Source organism: Candida pseudojiufengensis (assembly GCF_024610245.1).
Source record: "Candida pseudojiufengensis strain CBS 10847 chromosome Unknown scaffold10, whole genome shotgun sequence".
Taxonomy (NCBI): Eukaryota; Fungi; Ascomycota; class Pichiomycetes; order Serinales; family Debaryomycetaceae; genus Lodderomyces; species Lodderomyces pseudojiufengensis.
In genome coordinates this window covers 280,734-293,904 of record NW_026261540.1, presented here as the reverse complement: position 1 = coordinate 293,904, position 13,171 = coordinate 280,734, and the positions used below count along the sequence as shown (strand labels likewise).

The window sequence follows — 13,171 nt, the reverse complement described above, 5'->3', positions numbered from 1 at the left end:
TCAGAGTCTGTAAGCCTTACTGGTTGCAGTAACAAACTCTTGATCAAGTGAAATTCAATTTTTCAAATCTTTCAAAATGAAAATTGTACTGTTGATTGAATACAAAAAAATATAAATTAAATATTTCTATAAATTTCTCCTCATCGAATTGAAGGCACTCCTTAAAATTTAACAAATAATTTTCCAATAAACTCAGTTACAACTAAATAAAAGTGACAATGTCTAGATTATTAGCTAATTCATTACGTTCAACATTATCAAAAAGAATAGTTTGTCAAAATTTCAAATCAAAAACCAATTTTACAATTTCTAAATCATTACCAATTATTGCAACCACCCCCTTAAGATCATTTCATCAAACACCAATTAGATTTAATGAAAATAAAGAATCTCCAGAAGTTGCTTTGAATGAAGTCATTAAAACTGAAAGTAAAATGGTTGAAGCTATACCCAATGAATTAGATAATGTATATCAAAATTTTTTAAATCAAAGTGGATTTAAATTAAATTCAACAAATGGTAATGCAAATGTTGAATTAATTAAAACTGATCCTTCAACTGGTAATAAAATTCATGTATTTTTTGATATTGATGAAGTAACAGATATTCCAACTGAAGAATTAACAGAAGTTGAAGATTTAGAAAATGAAGCATCAGCATTAGATCAAATTTTATGTAATGTTAAAATTTTTATTGAAAATGAATCAAATAATACTGGATTATTTTTAAATTTATTTTTACAAAATACTGAATCAAGTTTTATGATTGATTTTGTAAATGTTTCAAATAATGCTAAACAATTTTTACAAAATATTGAAAAAGAAAATGAATTTATTGATAAATTTAATTATCAAGGTCCAAAATTTGCTGAATTAGATGAATCTTTACAAACTGAATTTGAAAATTATTTAGTTGCAAAGGGAATAGATAATGAATTAGCCGATTTTATTGTTGCTTATTCTGATTTTAAAGAAGAGAATGAATATAGAACTTGGTTAACTGATGTTTCAAAATTCTTAAATTAATTTACCAAAAAAAAAAAATGTTTATCTATTAATTAGCTTGTATATATACCCAGTAATAATCCATTTATTCGTGTTCTTGTTTATTTTAATTTTTGCTTTTGTAAAATATCTCTAATCATTAAACTTAGTATAATATCAACATCATCATGAACATTATCAATTGCAACAAATCCACATTTCCATTGATTACTTAATTTTTTACCATCTTCAATTAATTGAGAAGAAGCTAATTCATTTTTAGATTGAGTACATATAATCCAAATTGGAGGAGAATTTGAACTATTTTCATATAATTGATCTATTAATTCGGTACTTTTTGATTTCCCACTATTTAAAATATTTTTAAATGCAAATTTAAATGAAAAAATATCTGATTCTTCACCTTTTGCCCAATCTCTTTTAAAAGTATTATATTCTTCCCATGCATCATTTAATGCATCTTTTATAGTTGGTAATAATTTAAAAGTATGATTATTTGGTAATTCATTTGCTTGAGTTTCATAACTTGGTGGATTATAACTTGGTATAGCACTATAAACAAAAAAATATCCATTAACATTTCCATTTAATTCACTTGCTCCACTTGCTACTAATAATGGATTTGTAGATACTGGTCTTCTTGGTTCATTTGCTAAATTATGTAATATTTCTTTATCTAAGTTTGTATATAGTGATTCTTCTAGGTAAGGAACAACTTTTTGAGGATTAAAACTTGGAGTATCTATTAATTCAACAAGGATTGGTGTAATTTCATCTTTTGATTCATTTATATGATAGTATTGATTGTTTTTAACAAATGAACCAACATTTTTTTTATTTTTGAGTATATGAGATAAATTAATATTATGACCAACTTCTAAATTTGAATTAATTAAAATTTCCTTAGCTTGTATAGATTCAGGTACATAATTAAATAATATTGGAGTGATTTGATTTGTAGGATAATAAGTTTCTCTATATGATCCCAATGTTAATTTTGATATAATTGTTGTTTTTCCAGATTTGGATCCACCAAGAAATGCCAATCTTATAGGATTTTGTAAATTCTGTGGTTTTAATGATTTATGATGTTGATGAGATTCTGACCTTGATGAGCTAGTTGACAATGACGTCATTCAGGGAAATGAGGTATACGTGATAAGTAAAATTCAATAATGATGAAACAAATGAAAATAAACAAAGAAGATTGTTGATAATTGGTTAAAGTGATATCATTACTTATAGTCAGTATAATGTTTCGAATGATGTGATTTTTACTTTGTGTGTTTGTTTGCTTCGTAAATTAAATCTAGATTATATTTACGAGATCAAAGTTAAATAATATATCAATAAAATTATCTACACATTTTAAAATCGATAAAAATATACTTCGCAGTGGTATAATAGTTTCAGAATTTAGATTCACGTTTAGAATTAAATGTTTGAAATCAAAATTGGCCTTAGATCGACGATAATAGCAATATTTTAAAATAGTCCGTGTTAATTGTTGATACTGAAAGATTTCGAGCAGATTGGTGCAAAATCCTCCCAAACAACTTATGCCGAAAGTCGAATTGTCGAAGGGAAGCACTCGAGCACAAGTACTATGTAGGTATTTTTTTAACGTTTAACATTGCACATTTTTTGACGAATTTCAGCGTGTTGAACTTCTACATGTCAAGCAGTTCGCGGGTTGTCGAAAGAAACTAGTGAAACGAAACAGGTAAGGAGGTAACCGTACTATCTAAATGCACTGTTAAAACACTTTCCGTTCGAGTGCATCGACACCAAAAAGAGGTCACAATATTTAACCTTTAGGGCTTGACAAATACACGTGACAAAACTTATTTAGCCGCACTCTATGCGGTCTGTCCATATTTGGCAATTTCTCCAAATAGAAAACCAAAAACTATTGAAAAATTTCTCTCTTTCAGACCTAAAGTCATACAAATCATACTAAGAATTTAGTCTGCTACTGCTTAAATTTTGATTATATTCTAGTTAAACAACACCAAATCAACAATGTCCGCTGAAGCCGCCTTATCATACGCTTCAATCATTTTAGCTGATCAAGAAGCAGATATCACCGCTGATTCATTATTAGCCATTACTAAAGCAGCAGGAACTACTGTTGATCCATATTGGGCTGAAGTTTTTGCTAAAGCTTTAGAAGGTAAAAACTTAAAAGAATTATTATTTTCATTTGCTGCTAGTGCTCCAGCTTCAGGTGCTGGTGCTGCTGCTTCATCTGGTGCCGCTGCTGGTGGTGCTACTGAAGAAGCTGCTGCTGAAGAAGTTGAAGAAGAAAAAGAAGAATCTGATGATGATATGGGTTTCGGTTTATTCGATTAAACAAATTAATAGAGGGATTACTATTCAGTTTATTTAATTTGATGGGAACGAATCTAATGATTAATTAATGTACAGATATTTTATTTTTTTTTGAATTTTTGTATTAATTGTAGCATTTATACTTCTACTTTTACTGATCTACTTACTTTTATTTTCTTTGAGCCAGTTTCCACTTTGATATTGGTTTCAACATCAGAAAGTATTTTTCTTTTATTTGTATTCTTCTCAACTACTTTAACCACTTCATTTTTGATACTTTTAATTTCTTCCTTTACAGGTTCAACATCATTAATTCCATTATTCAAATCGCTTAAATCAGCAGCAAATAAAACAGATTGAGCCCAACCAGCATAATCTCCAAATATATTTTTAAAAAATTGTCTTATTTCCAGATGTAATTTTAAATTCAAAGTCTTTAAATCTTTTTTACCTTTGAATTTAAAATCTCGAATTGCAATTTGATATATATGAGTATCAATAGGAACAATATCTGACTTATCTAGTGACATTAAACATATACAATCAGCTACTTTGGGACCAACTCCACATAACTGTATTAAAAAAGCGTGACTTTCTTCATATGATTTATTTCGTAATTCATTTAAATTAGTTAGTGTTATATTGGGAAATTGTTCATCATTAGTAAACATCTTTGCTGTTTTATAGATATAACTAGCTCTATAACCAAATCCTAAATTTCTTAATTTTGTTTCAACATCATCACCTGATAATTGTTTAGGTGTTGGAAATGAATAAAATGAATGACCTTGATAATCATTTATATAATTTCCAAAATTAACACATAAATTATCACACATTTTAGAAATTCTTTTAACATTATTATTAGATGAACATATAAAACATATTAAACATTCCCATGGATCTTGTCTTAATGTTCTAATACCAGTGAAGGAATCAAATGGTGAAGTACTTGATTTATGTTTATATGGTTCATGATTTGCCTTCCATTGTGTATATAATTTTTCTAATTTTATATCTAATGTTAAATAGTCATTTATGAAATCAATGGTTTTAGTATCATTTGTGGTCGATTTATTTTGATGACTCATTATTTGCGAGTAGTAGATATTGCTTGAATCTTGTTTTAATAAAATTATTCTATCTGATGTTGAAAAAGTCCATACATTATTTATATTCTTCCATCTAAATGTTTGACCACATCTTAATACTTTACTTAGACAAACTTCTGATTCCTTTATTGGTATCTTACTCCATATAAGTTCCATCTCTGATTGTGTAGTCTTATTTTGTTATTTAAATTCAACACTTGATCTATTTACTTCGAATTTGATTTTGTTACCAACTTTTGATAAGATAAGAAGAGAAGTTGAAAATATTTTAAGTTATTAGGTAAAATTATTTTAGACGCGTATGTGTCACGTCTCAGATCTGAAACAATGTCTCGAATTTTATTTCACGACAGATATACAGCCTTTAAATAATATATTCAAGTTCAAATTCATAACCTATTCATCAATTAATGAAACTAGCTTCATTAAAGAGTTGAAAGTATTGACAAGCCACTATTGACCAATATTGTTAAACTGACAATTTTAAATATTCCCCACATATGTATAGTTTATAACAATTTAATGGATCATATTTCCGATTTCAATTAATTAATTAATTATTTGACGCGTCAGTTCAATCGTATATGCTTGAGATGATTGTGATAGTTATTACAAATTCTTTATCTGCATTTACTGTACTTACTCAAAATCATCTAATGAATGAAAAGGCAAATGCAAATTTTCGAGTACGAACTTTTAAGTAAAAGCAAGCATGCTAAAACAAACTAAACTTTAACTTTTTCAAATTGTAAAATAAAGATATTAGTAAATTTTGTGAAATATATCATGTGCATTTGTTTTTGTTTATTAGGCTTCTTATTGTTTAAATTTGTTTCAAATTTTTTTTAATGATGAAGTGCAGATATCTCTTTTACTTTTAGCTGCCTACACAACTTAGATTTGGCTCCATGTTTCCTATGAAATGTCATTATGAAATTTCTTTCAATTGGTTTAAAAATGTCTCCACAAAAATTTGAAAGTTCGCTATTCATTAAGATAGTCAAATTCAATAACAGAGATGCAATTGAGGTTTTTATCGAGATTCTCAAACCCGTTTGACTACTTGATTAAACAAGTCACCGTGGTTGTATGACTTTAAAATATTATTGTTGTTCAGTTGTAACCTTTATGGTTCTAATTATGACCAAATTCTTTTTAATACTCCTAAGCCATCATTTTAGAAGATAATTTCGAATAAAGCATAATGGCTACACCTACTTTCATTCAAGATTCAACCAATCAAAATTGAATTTAACATTTAATCAAAATCCAAAAATTCAATCTCAATTATCACAGAAACAATTATTGATTTTTAATCTTGTTATATTTGCAAACTTTTGATACGACATATGAATTTGGATTGACTAAATAAATTGTTATATAAATCAGAGAATAGAAAGAAAGAAAGAAAGAAAGAAAGATTAAATAATTAATAATGCCTGCTTATTATTTAACTAATGACAGACAACTTTATTTTATATTAAACATTTTGATGTTGATCCCAGTTTGTATTACTGCTTGGTTCTATCAATCAAGAAATGTCTTTATAATTGCCGTTTTTATAGCAATGATCGGAATTTTAACACATTATTATCTTTTATTTGTTCGTTTTAAAGAACCAAAGAATATCCAAATCAAGAGTGAAAGTTAAATTTAATGTCAAAATCAAAGTTAAAGTTAAAACTCAAAGTCAATTGAAGAAACAAAATAGTTTCAGAACAATTGAGAGCATATTTTTAAAAAAAAAGAGAGAGATGGAATTATTAATAGTTGATGGATCAAAATAGTTGATTTGGATCAATAAGTTTTCTTTCAGATTCAATTCTATCAATTGATTATTAAGACGTTATAGGCTATTAGAGGAATCTTGGATTCTTTTTATACTTTGTTGAATTATTAGGTGCTATTGAACTTGTTCTTACTTCAACATTACCAAATTTAAGCTTTATTGTCACAGTAGATGTATAAAACTTTGTTATAGTTGTTGAGGATAGGTGATAATGAAAGTAAAGTATTATATCTTTTTCGTAAATTGTATAATTTAATTCAGTTGTTTTAAATATACCATTTTCACCTTTCATACTGATGCTTCAGATCACGTTTGAGCCGGTGTTTTACAACAAATTAATAATGAAACTAATCAACCAACTATTATTGCAACTAAAGCAGTGATAGTATTTATTGTTGTTGAGATTCGAGGTTAAGAAATTCATTAAATAAACTTGGTAAATCTTCTGCTACTGGTGATCAATCAGATAGTGCTTCATTAAATTATATTCAACCACCCCCAAACAAACCCAACTTTAGATTCAGCTAATGATTCCAATTCACTTCAACCAACTCAATCAAAAAAACCTTCAAATGCCAAACCTGTCATAAAAATCATTTTTTCAGATGTCAAACAAATTGATGAATGATGATTTTTTCCACAAGTTTGACATTTGAATGTTTTATTGGTTAGTTGGTTGGTTGGTTGTCGAAGTTGTTGTTTGGGTTGAATTAGTTAAGTTGGTTGTTGTTGGTTGATTATACAGTTGGTTAATTGATTAGCTGTCAAAATTTGATGCAATGACTTAACTGTTATCAAGAATTCAAAAGATAATAATTTTCAATTTGTATAACGCAAAGACAACTTGTCTCAATGATAGCTAATTGTACTATAACAGAGAACAAAAAAAGAGTTTATAGTTGAACAAAATTACGACTTTTCGTAACTCTTAAATATATTAAATATATCGGTAGTCAAAAATAAACAAAACTATAGTATTATACAATTTCTTTTGAAAGTTGATTCTTAATCATCCTGAAATTGATCAATTTAAAAAGAAATTTTGAGTTTTTGTAAATCAATTTTGAAACATGTAATTTAATTTTGAACAAGAGAGATTTTCAAAATAAATGAAAATTTCATATTCAAATTTTATAATTGACTTGGGTGCAGTAAATTATTGTGAAACTTTAAACTTATGGGGGACGAATACGATGAAATTTTGAATAGGTCTTCTAACCAAGAGAAATTATAGCCTACAAAATATTTGTACATACTTTAGTAAATGAAATTACGTAAACGCATCTTCAAAATTACTGAAAACTACGTAAAAGTAACAATCTCTAGATTAGTAAATCGCACAAGACGAACAAAGAACTACATCAAAGAGGCATCAAGATAAAAAAAGACAAAGGAGAAATGTAATTTGTGTGCATTGGTTTTGAGTTTAACATTTCCGTAATTAGATATTAAAGTTGTTCAAAAAGTAGATCAAATTTGTGATCAATTTCATTTAATTGGACACCCATATACATTCAAATAACTGTACACCCTTTAAGTACAGATTGCATAATTTCAAGTTCTTTGTTTGCAATTTTGTTGAATTATAATATTTCTCTTGACAATGCCGCAATAAGCAAAAGAGAAAATGACGATTGTTGTTAATTGATGAAATCATATTTTCACATGATCGACGAAAGGAGTGTTATAATTAAAAATTAAGAAATTGAAATTGAAATCGTCATAAATTTTTCGTTGAAATGACAACTTTAAATTAAGTTATTGATCGATGAAACGTTTTAATAGATTAATGAGACAGTTTAGTACCTGAAATTTAATTTGAAAACTTTATAGTTTGACGACAAATGTTGGAAGTGATTCGACGATCTATGAATGGTTATATAAACTTAATGAACTTCACCAAGACGTTCATGAGGGTTTTTGAAATTTTGAACATGATTGTATAATCTGGAAGTCATTGTTCTAAATAGTCTCTCTTAATAACAAGTTATCACAGGGTCGTCAAACAAGATCCAGGGTAGTTTCGTATGGTAGTTAATTAATGTCATGGAGATATGTTTATGCAAATAAAATAAAATACAATAATCATATTTTGTGTTTCTTTAGTTGATGAAAAAAACCCTGTACAATCAATTTTAAATCATAATCACAAAATCTTAATAAATGTAGTTTCACACAAAGATAAAGTTTAGATTTGTACCTCTTTTTAAGAAGTCATTAGTCATTTCGTAATCGGTTTTTCATTTGTTTAGTTAATTTTTTTGGTCTAGCAGAGTATTGTGATTTCTTTTATCGTTTTTAGGATTGGCTATAGGTTTGACCCTAGTTTGGTAAAAGTAATTTGGAGTTTGTAACTTAAAGTATTTACTGAGTGAGACCAATTAATTAGCAGAATTTCAGTTTCTTCTTTCTACATCAATTTATTATAATTTCAACTGAAATTCCAATATATATATCATGTAGTAAATTACATTCATAAATAATAATTTATTATAAAAGTGTTAGTCTCCTAACTCTTCGATTTTCTATCGTAATAAGTAATTATTATTATATTATTATCAAATTTGATCATCCAAACTTGAAAATACAATAATTTTAAACAATCATAAGGCAAAAAATTACAATTTTAAAATTATTTTTGAGTAAATCTTGTGATTTTGCGTTCTAAAAATTGCATAAAATAATTTTACGAAAATTAATATCTCATCAACTTATCATTAATATAATTTAATATTTTGAATCTATTACGGTTTTTTTTAGTCAAATTGACAGTATTTTCTTAATTTCATTTTTTATCCAAGAAATATTGATAACGTCCAACCTCTTTATGAAAAAATGTGGAGTTTTGATTTTGATAAATTCTTTTAGTTGTATGAAAATAAACGAGGCAGTTGTCATTTTAGAATTGTCAATTCAATATCGTGGTCATCCTTAAAATATGGTTATTAGGTTTTTAAAATTGGTCCATCAAAATTAAATTTAGTGAAAGATGAACGATTCACCTCGGGGAAATCTCAATCATCAACAAGTGTACTAAAAACTTTAAATTATCTACGGTTACTTACTCAAAGGAGTCAGTTTCTTTTGTATCAAGTCTAGTCTAAAATTTAAATAGAGTAAAAAAATGACAAAAGCTTAATTGTAAAGATTTGTTCGTTACATGAAACATTATTTTTAACAATAGAAAGTATAATTTTTTTGATAGAGAATGAAAAATGAAAATTAAAATTATTATTATTTTATTATGATACAGCCTGTCACTTATTATTATCTAGTATGATAATACAATAATGAGTGTATTTGTACCATGTAACTATGAACAATATTCATAAGATGAAATGCCAGGATCTAGGCATTACTTGGTTTCATAATAATGATTTGCAGAAATATTATTCAGTAAACATGAAATTTTGGAAATCCATTTACTCTTAAATGAATGTCATACATGTATTGTATACGAAATTTGTAATGATTAAAACTCTGATAGTAGGAAGTCCATCCTTTAAAGTATTTCTTGAATCAAAGCTATAGTTGTTTGTATACTAACCGCATTTTTTAAATAAACCAAACAATAGATCTAACGATTGTCTATATTAGTAAAAGATTAGTTATATTAAGGACGGATCTCAGTTTTTTTTAGTATATGTATATATATATAAACATTTTTTTTTTTCTTCGGTGATGATATTTGTATTATCATCAAAATATTCCGTAATTAAAATAATAACACAGCATAATATGCAGTATTTTAAATGAGTACGAAATTAATGCAAGTAATAAACTAAAAAAAAAAATCATATATGCAGTACATAGCTAAACTAAGTATGCATGTTCCACAAGTTCCACAAAACTTAAGATTTACTAACAAATTTTTTGAAAGTAACACAAACTTTATTTTTAGTAAGTAAAAAGATTTACACCCCCTCCTCGTTTTTTTTATTTTCTAACAGACTAACTCCTCCCCCCCAAAAAGTAAAAAATTAAATTTAAAATTTATTTTATTTTTTTTAATTCTTTATTTTTGTTTTTGTTTTTAAAAATATATAAAGCTACATTACAATTGCTAAAAATATTTAATCAATATATAAGTCAATAACAATTTCTCAAATTCTTAATTTAAATTTTTAAACTATACCACTTTTAACAATCATATTCATTCATTCATTCATTTACTTTTATTCATTAATTCACTCATTCATTACTTCAATTCGTATTCAAACTCAAACATTTGTTTAAATTTGTTTCAAAATTATATTTTTTAATCCTTACCCCATAACTAATAATACATTATATACACAAAGAAATAAATTAATTAAAAAACAGTTGAATTATACAATATACCCATTAAATAACTCATTAAAACAATGTTACAATCTCCATTTTCTTTCACTCCAAGGAAAGATAGATGCAATTCAAATCCAATAACAAAAACAATACCTTCTGTATTATTACCTTCACAATCATCATGTAATACAATAAATAAAAATATATCTTTTGATATTCCCTCAACTCCCGAACCTAAATCAACTACAATAAATATGTTAAATACGCCACCATCAACTACATCAAGAAGAAATAGTACAAATAAAAGACAAAAATCAACAACAAGAGTGACGAAAACCCCAACAAAAACAAGAAGTACAACTCGAAAGCAGAAACAAAAACAGTTACAATTAGAAAATGAAAATAAAAATAATATAGTTTTACCATTATCACCTCCAATGATGTCTTCAATTGAGTTAAAATTAAAACTAATACAATCAAAATTATCAAATATTGATAATAATACAAGTATAAAATCAGATATATCAACATTATTAGATTCAACTTTACTAGAAATAAATCAACAACAAGAACAACTTAAAGAAAATAATATATCACAATCAATACCATCTTCATCACCTTCTTCTTCATTAATTCAAGATTTATTACCAAAATTAACAAATGATCAAATTTTACAAGGTTCAAAAAATAATTATATTTTAGAAACTCCAAAAAATCAAATTTTATCAAATGAATTTGAAACTTATTCACCTCCATTAGCTCCAAAACAAGATTTTAATTCACTAATAAATAATAATAATGAGAATTATTCAAATATTGATTTTAATTTAATTTCATGTCAATTAGATTTTTTAAATGATGAATTTTGTTAGAAATTGAATAGACTTTACTAGTTTTTTAATGTTTTTGAACTATCGCTATTTTATGTTGTTTATGCTGTTACGAAAAATTCAAGGTCATATTACATTATTGAGTCATTTTATTTTGGTTTTACTTTTAAATTTGCTTTTACTTGGTTAATTGGTTTTTTTTACAAAATATTTAGTTATTAGTTGGATTGTTACTTGGTGTTTTTAAATTTAATTCTTGAATTGTATAATTTTTAGTACATTTTAATAATATATACTTTTAAGTATCAAAACGTTTACTACATTTCGACTCTCATATACTGATTTCATCTATACAACGCTTTTGATGATTCTTCTGTTGAACAGTAAATTCGAGTTCGAGATCTCATTAATCGAAAATTAAAGTTAAAGATACGAGATCTAAATTTATCGTTTTTGTTTTGTATTATTACTTTAAAAATTTAAGTGGTAATTTTCTCCCTTCATTTTTTTTTTTTGCATTTTTTTTGTGGAATTTGAAAATACCCTTATTTTTTGATTAAAGATTTTTTGACATGTTTGCTAAATATATTTAAGTAGTTTACATTAACGACTACAAGAGAGTACACAGAATCTGAAGTCCATTTGATCTTGTAACTCCATCAATACCACAATAAAACATTAACGTATAAAACTGGAAACCAAAAACACAAATTAATTTTTCCTCAATCAATTTAATATGATTGAGCGATTTAAATCAAATTACATGTGCTTTCTTCTATTTCTTCATTATTAAAGGGGTGAAATACCAGTGGCAAATTTAGTTTATATCAACTTACAAGTCAAAAAACTCAGATTAGATTAGTTCAAGTTTAAAATATCGGAAGAATAGGGAATAAAACTTAAATATGTTAATTTAAGTTAAATTACTTACAGCAAAAAAAAGAGTAAAAGGTTTAAGGGAATTTTTGTTCAAAACGAACTTTGTAAGAACCAGGTATTTGAAAGCAAGTGAGTACTAAGAAAAGATAAGCTCAAGACTTTCTTATATTTACAAAAGTTGAAAACAAACTTGAGATAAGGATAGTCAAAGTTGAAGTCCATTCTAGGGGGTTAGATTTGATACAATTGCATTAATGTATAGCACGGACTCGAAAAAATTAACGGAAATCCTCGTAAGTTTAAATATATCGAATTTATTGTTATAGATTATTAGATAGATAAATTGCAAGAGAATTAGAATCTGTACATCGAGAAGCTTTATAATGTATAAAGTTAATATTTATCTTCATGAATGAACTAAATTTTGATTGAGATTAAATTGAATTGATCCAGAATTTGTAGATCTTTGATCGGTTTTATTTGAAAGTTTTTGAAGTCCTATCTGAAGTACAACGAGAAATTGAAATCAAATAAGAACGGTAATCAAATTTATCCTCAATTTCTTGATACATCAATAAAGAATGGTAGGTAATGCTGGTTAACTCATTTGAGACCTTTTACGAACTATTCAAATTTTTGAAAACAGGACAAGAGATATCAAGAAAAACTTAATAACATTTTTTTCAAAATTTGGTAATATTTAGGGATAAAATTCTTAATTAGATACATACTCGAAGGTTATGTAGCCATAAGTTACTTTACGGACTTGGATCGATTATCTTTTTTACAAATATAAAGATTGTCGATATTGTATTGATAAATTCTAATTTATAACTTTAGGGGGTTCAAAAATTGTGTTCAAAAATATTGTTTGAGATTTTTAAGTAAAATTATAAAATTAAAATACGAATCGGAATACCATATTCGTTAATGTAGTTTTAT

General features: G+C 26.2%; 5 protein-coding genes across 5 annotated transcripts; 3 read left to right on the top strand and 2 right to left on the bottom strand. All coding sequences in view use genetic code 12, as the record gives it.

Moving 5' to 3' along the window:
* Positions 1-218: 218 nt before the first annotated feature.
* Positions 219-1,025, top strand: MAM33 (Mam33p; the record flags this gene model as incomplete). The annotated part of the gene is made up of 1 exon (XM_051760025.1): positions 219-1,025. One exon carries the CDS (start codon positions 219-221, stop codon positions 1,023-1,025), a length of 807 nt encoding a protein of 268 aa, XP_051612217.1.
* An 80-nt stretch (positions 1,026-1,105) lies between these two features.
* On the bottom strand, positions 1,106-2,140 carry KGF55_005053 (uncharacterized protein; the record flags this gene model as incomplete). The annotated part of the gene is made up of 1 exon (XM_051760024.1): positions 1,106-2,140. The coding sequence occupies one exon, from the start codon at positions 2,138-2,140 to the stop codon at positions 1,106-1,108; it is 1,035 nt and encodes a 344-aa protein (XP_051612216.1).
* Positions 2,141-3,026: 886 nt separating this feature from the next.
* On the top strand, positions 3,027-3,356 carry RPP1B (ribosomal protein P1; the record flags this gene model as incomplete). The annotated part of the gene is made up of 1 exon (XM_051760023.1): positions 3,027-3,356. The coding sequence occupies one exon, from the start codon at positions 3,027-3,029 to the stop codon at positions 3,354-3,356; it is 330 nt and encodes a 109-aa protein (XP_051612215.1).
* Positions 3,357-3,472: 116 nt separating this feature from the next.
* On the bottom strand, positions 3,473-4,603 carry OGG1 (8-oxoguanine glycosylase; the record flags this gene model as incomplete). Its single annotated transcript, XM_051760022.1, has 1 exon — positions 3,473-4,603. One exon carries the CDS (start codon positions 4,601-4,603, stop codon positions 3,473-3,475), a length of 1,131 nt encoding a protein of 376 aa, XP_051612214.1.
* A 5,997-nt stretch (positions 4,604-10,600) lies between these two features.
* Positions 10,601-11,392, top strand: KGF55_005050 (uncharacterized protein; the record flags this gene model as incomplete). Its single annotated transcript, XM_051760021.1, has 1 exon — positions 10,601-11,392. The coding sequence occupies one exon, from the start codon at positions 10,601-10,603 to the stop codon at positions 11,390-11,392; it is 792 nt and encodes a 263-aa protein (XP_051612213.1).
* Positions 11,393-13,171: the final 1,779 nt, after the last annotated feature.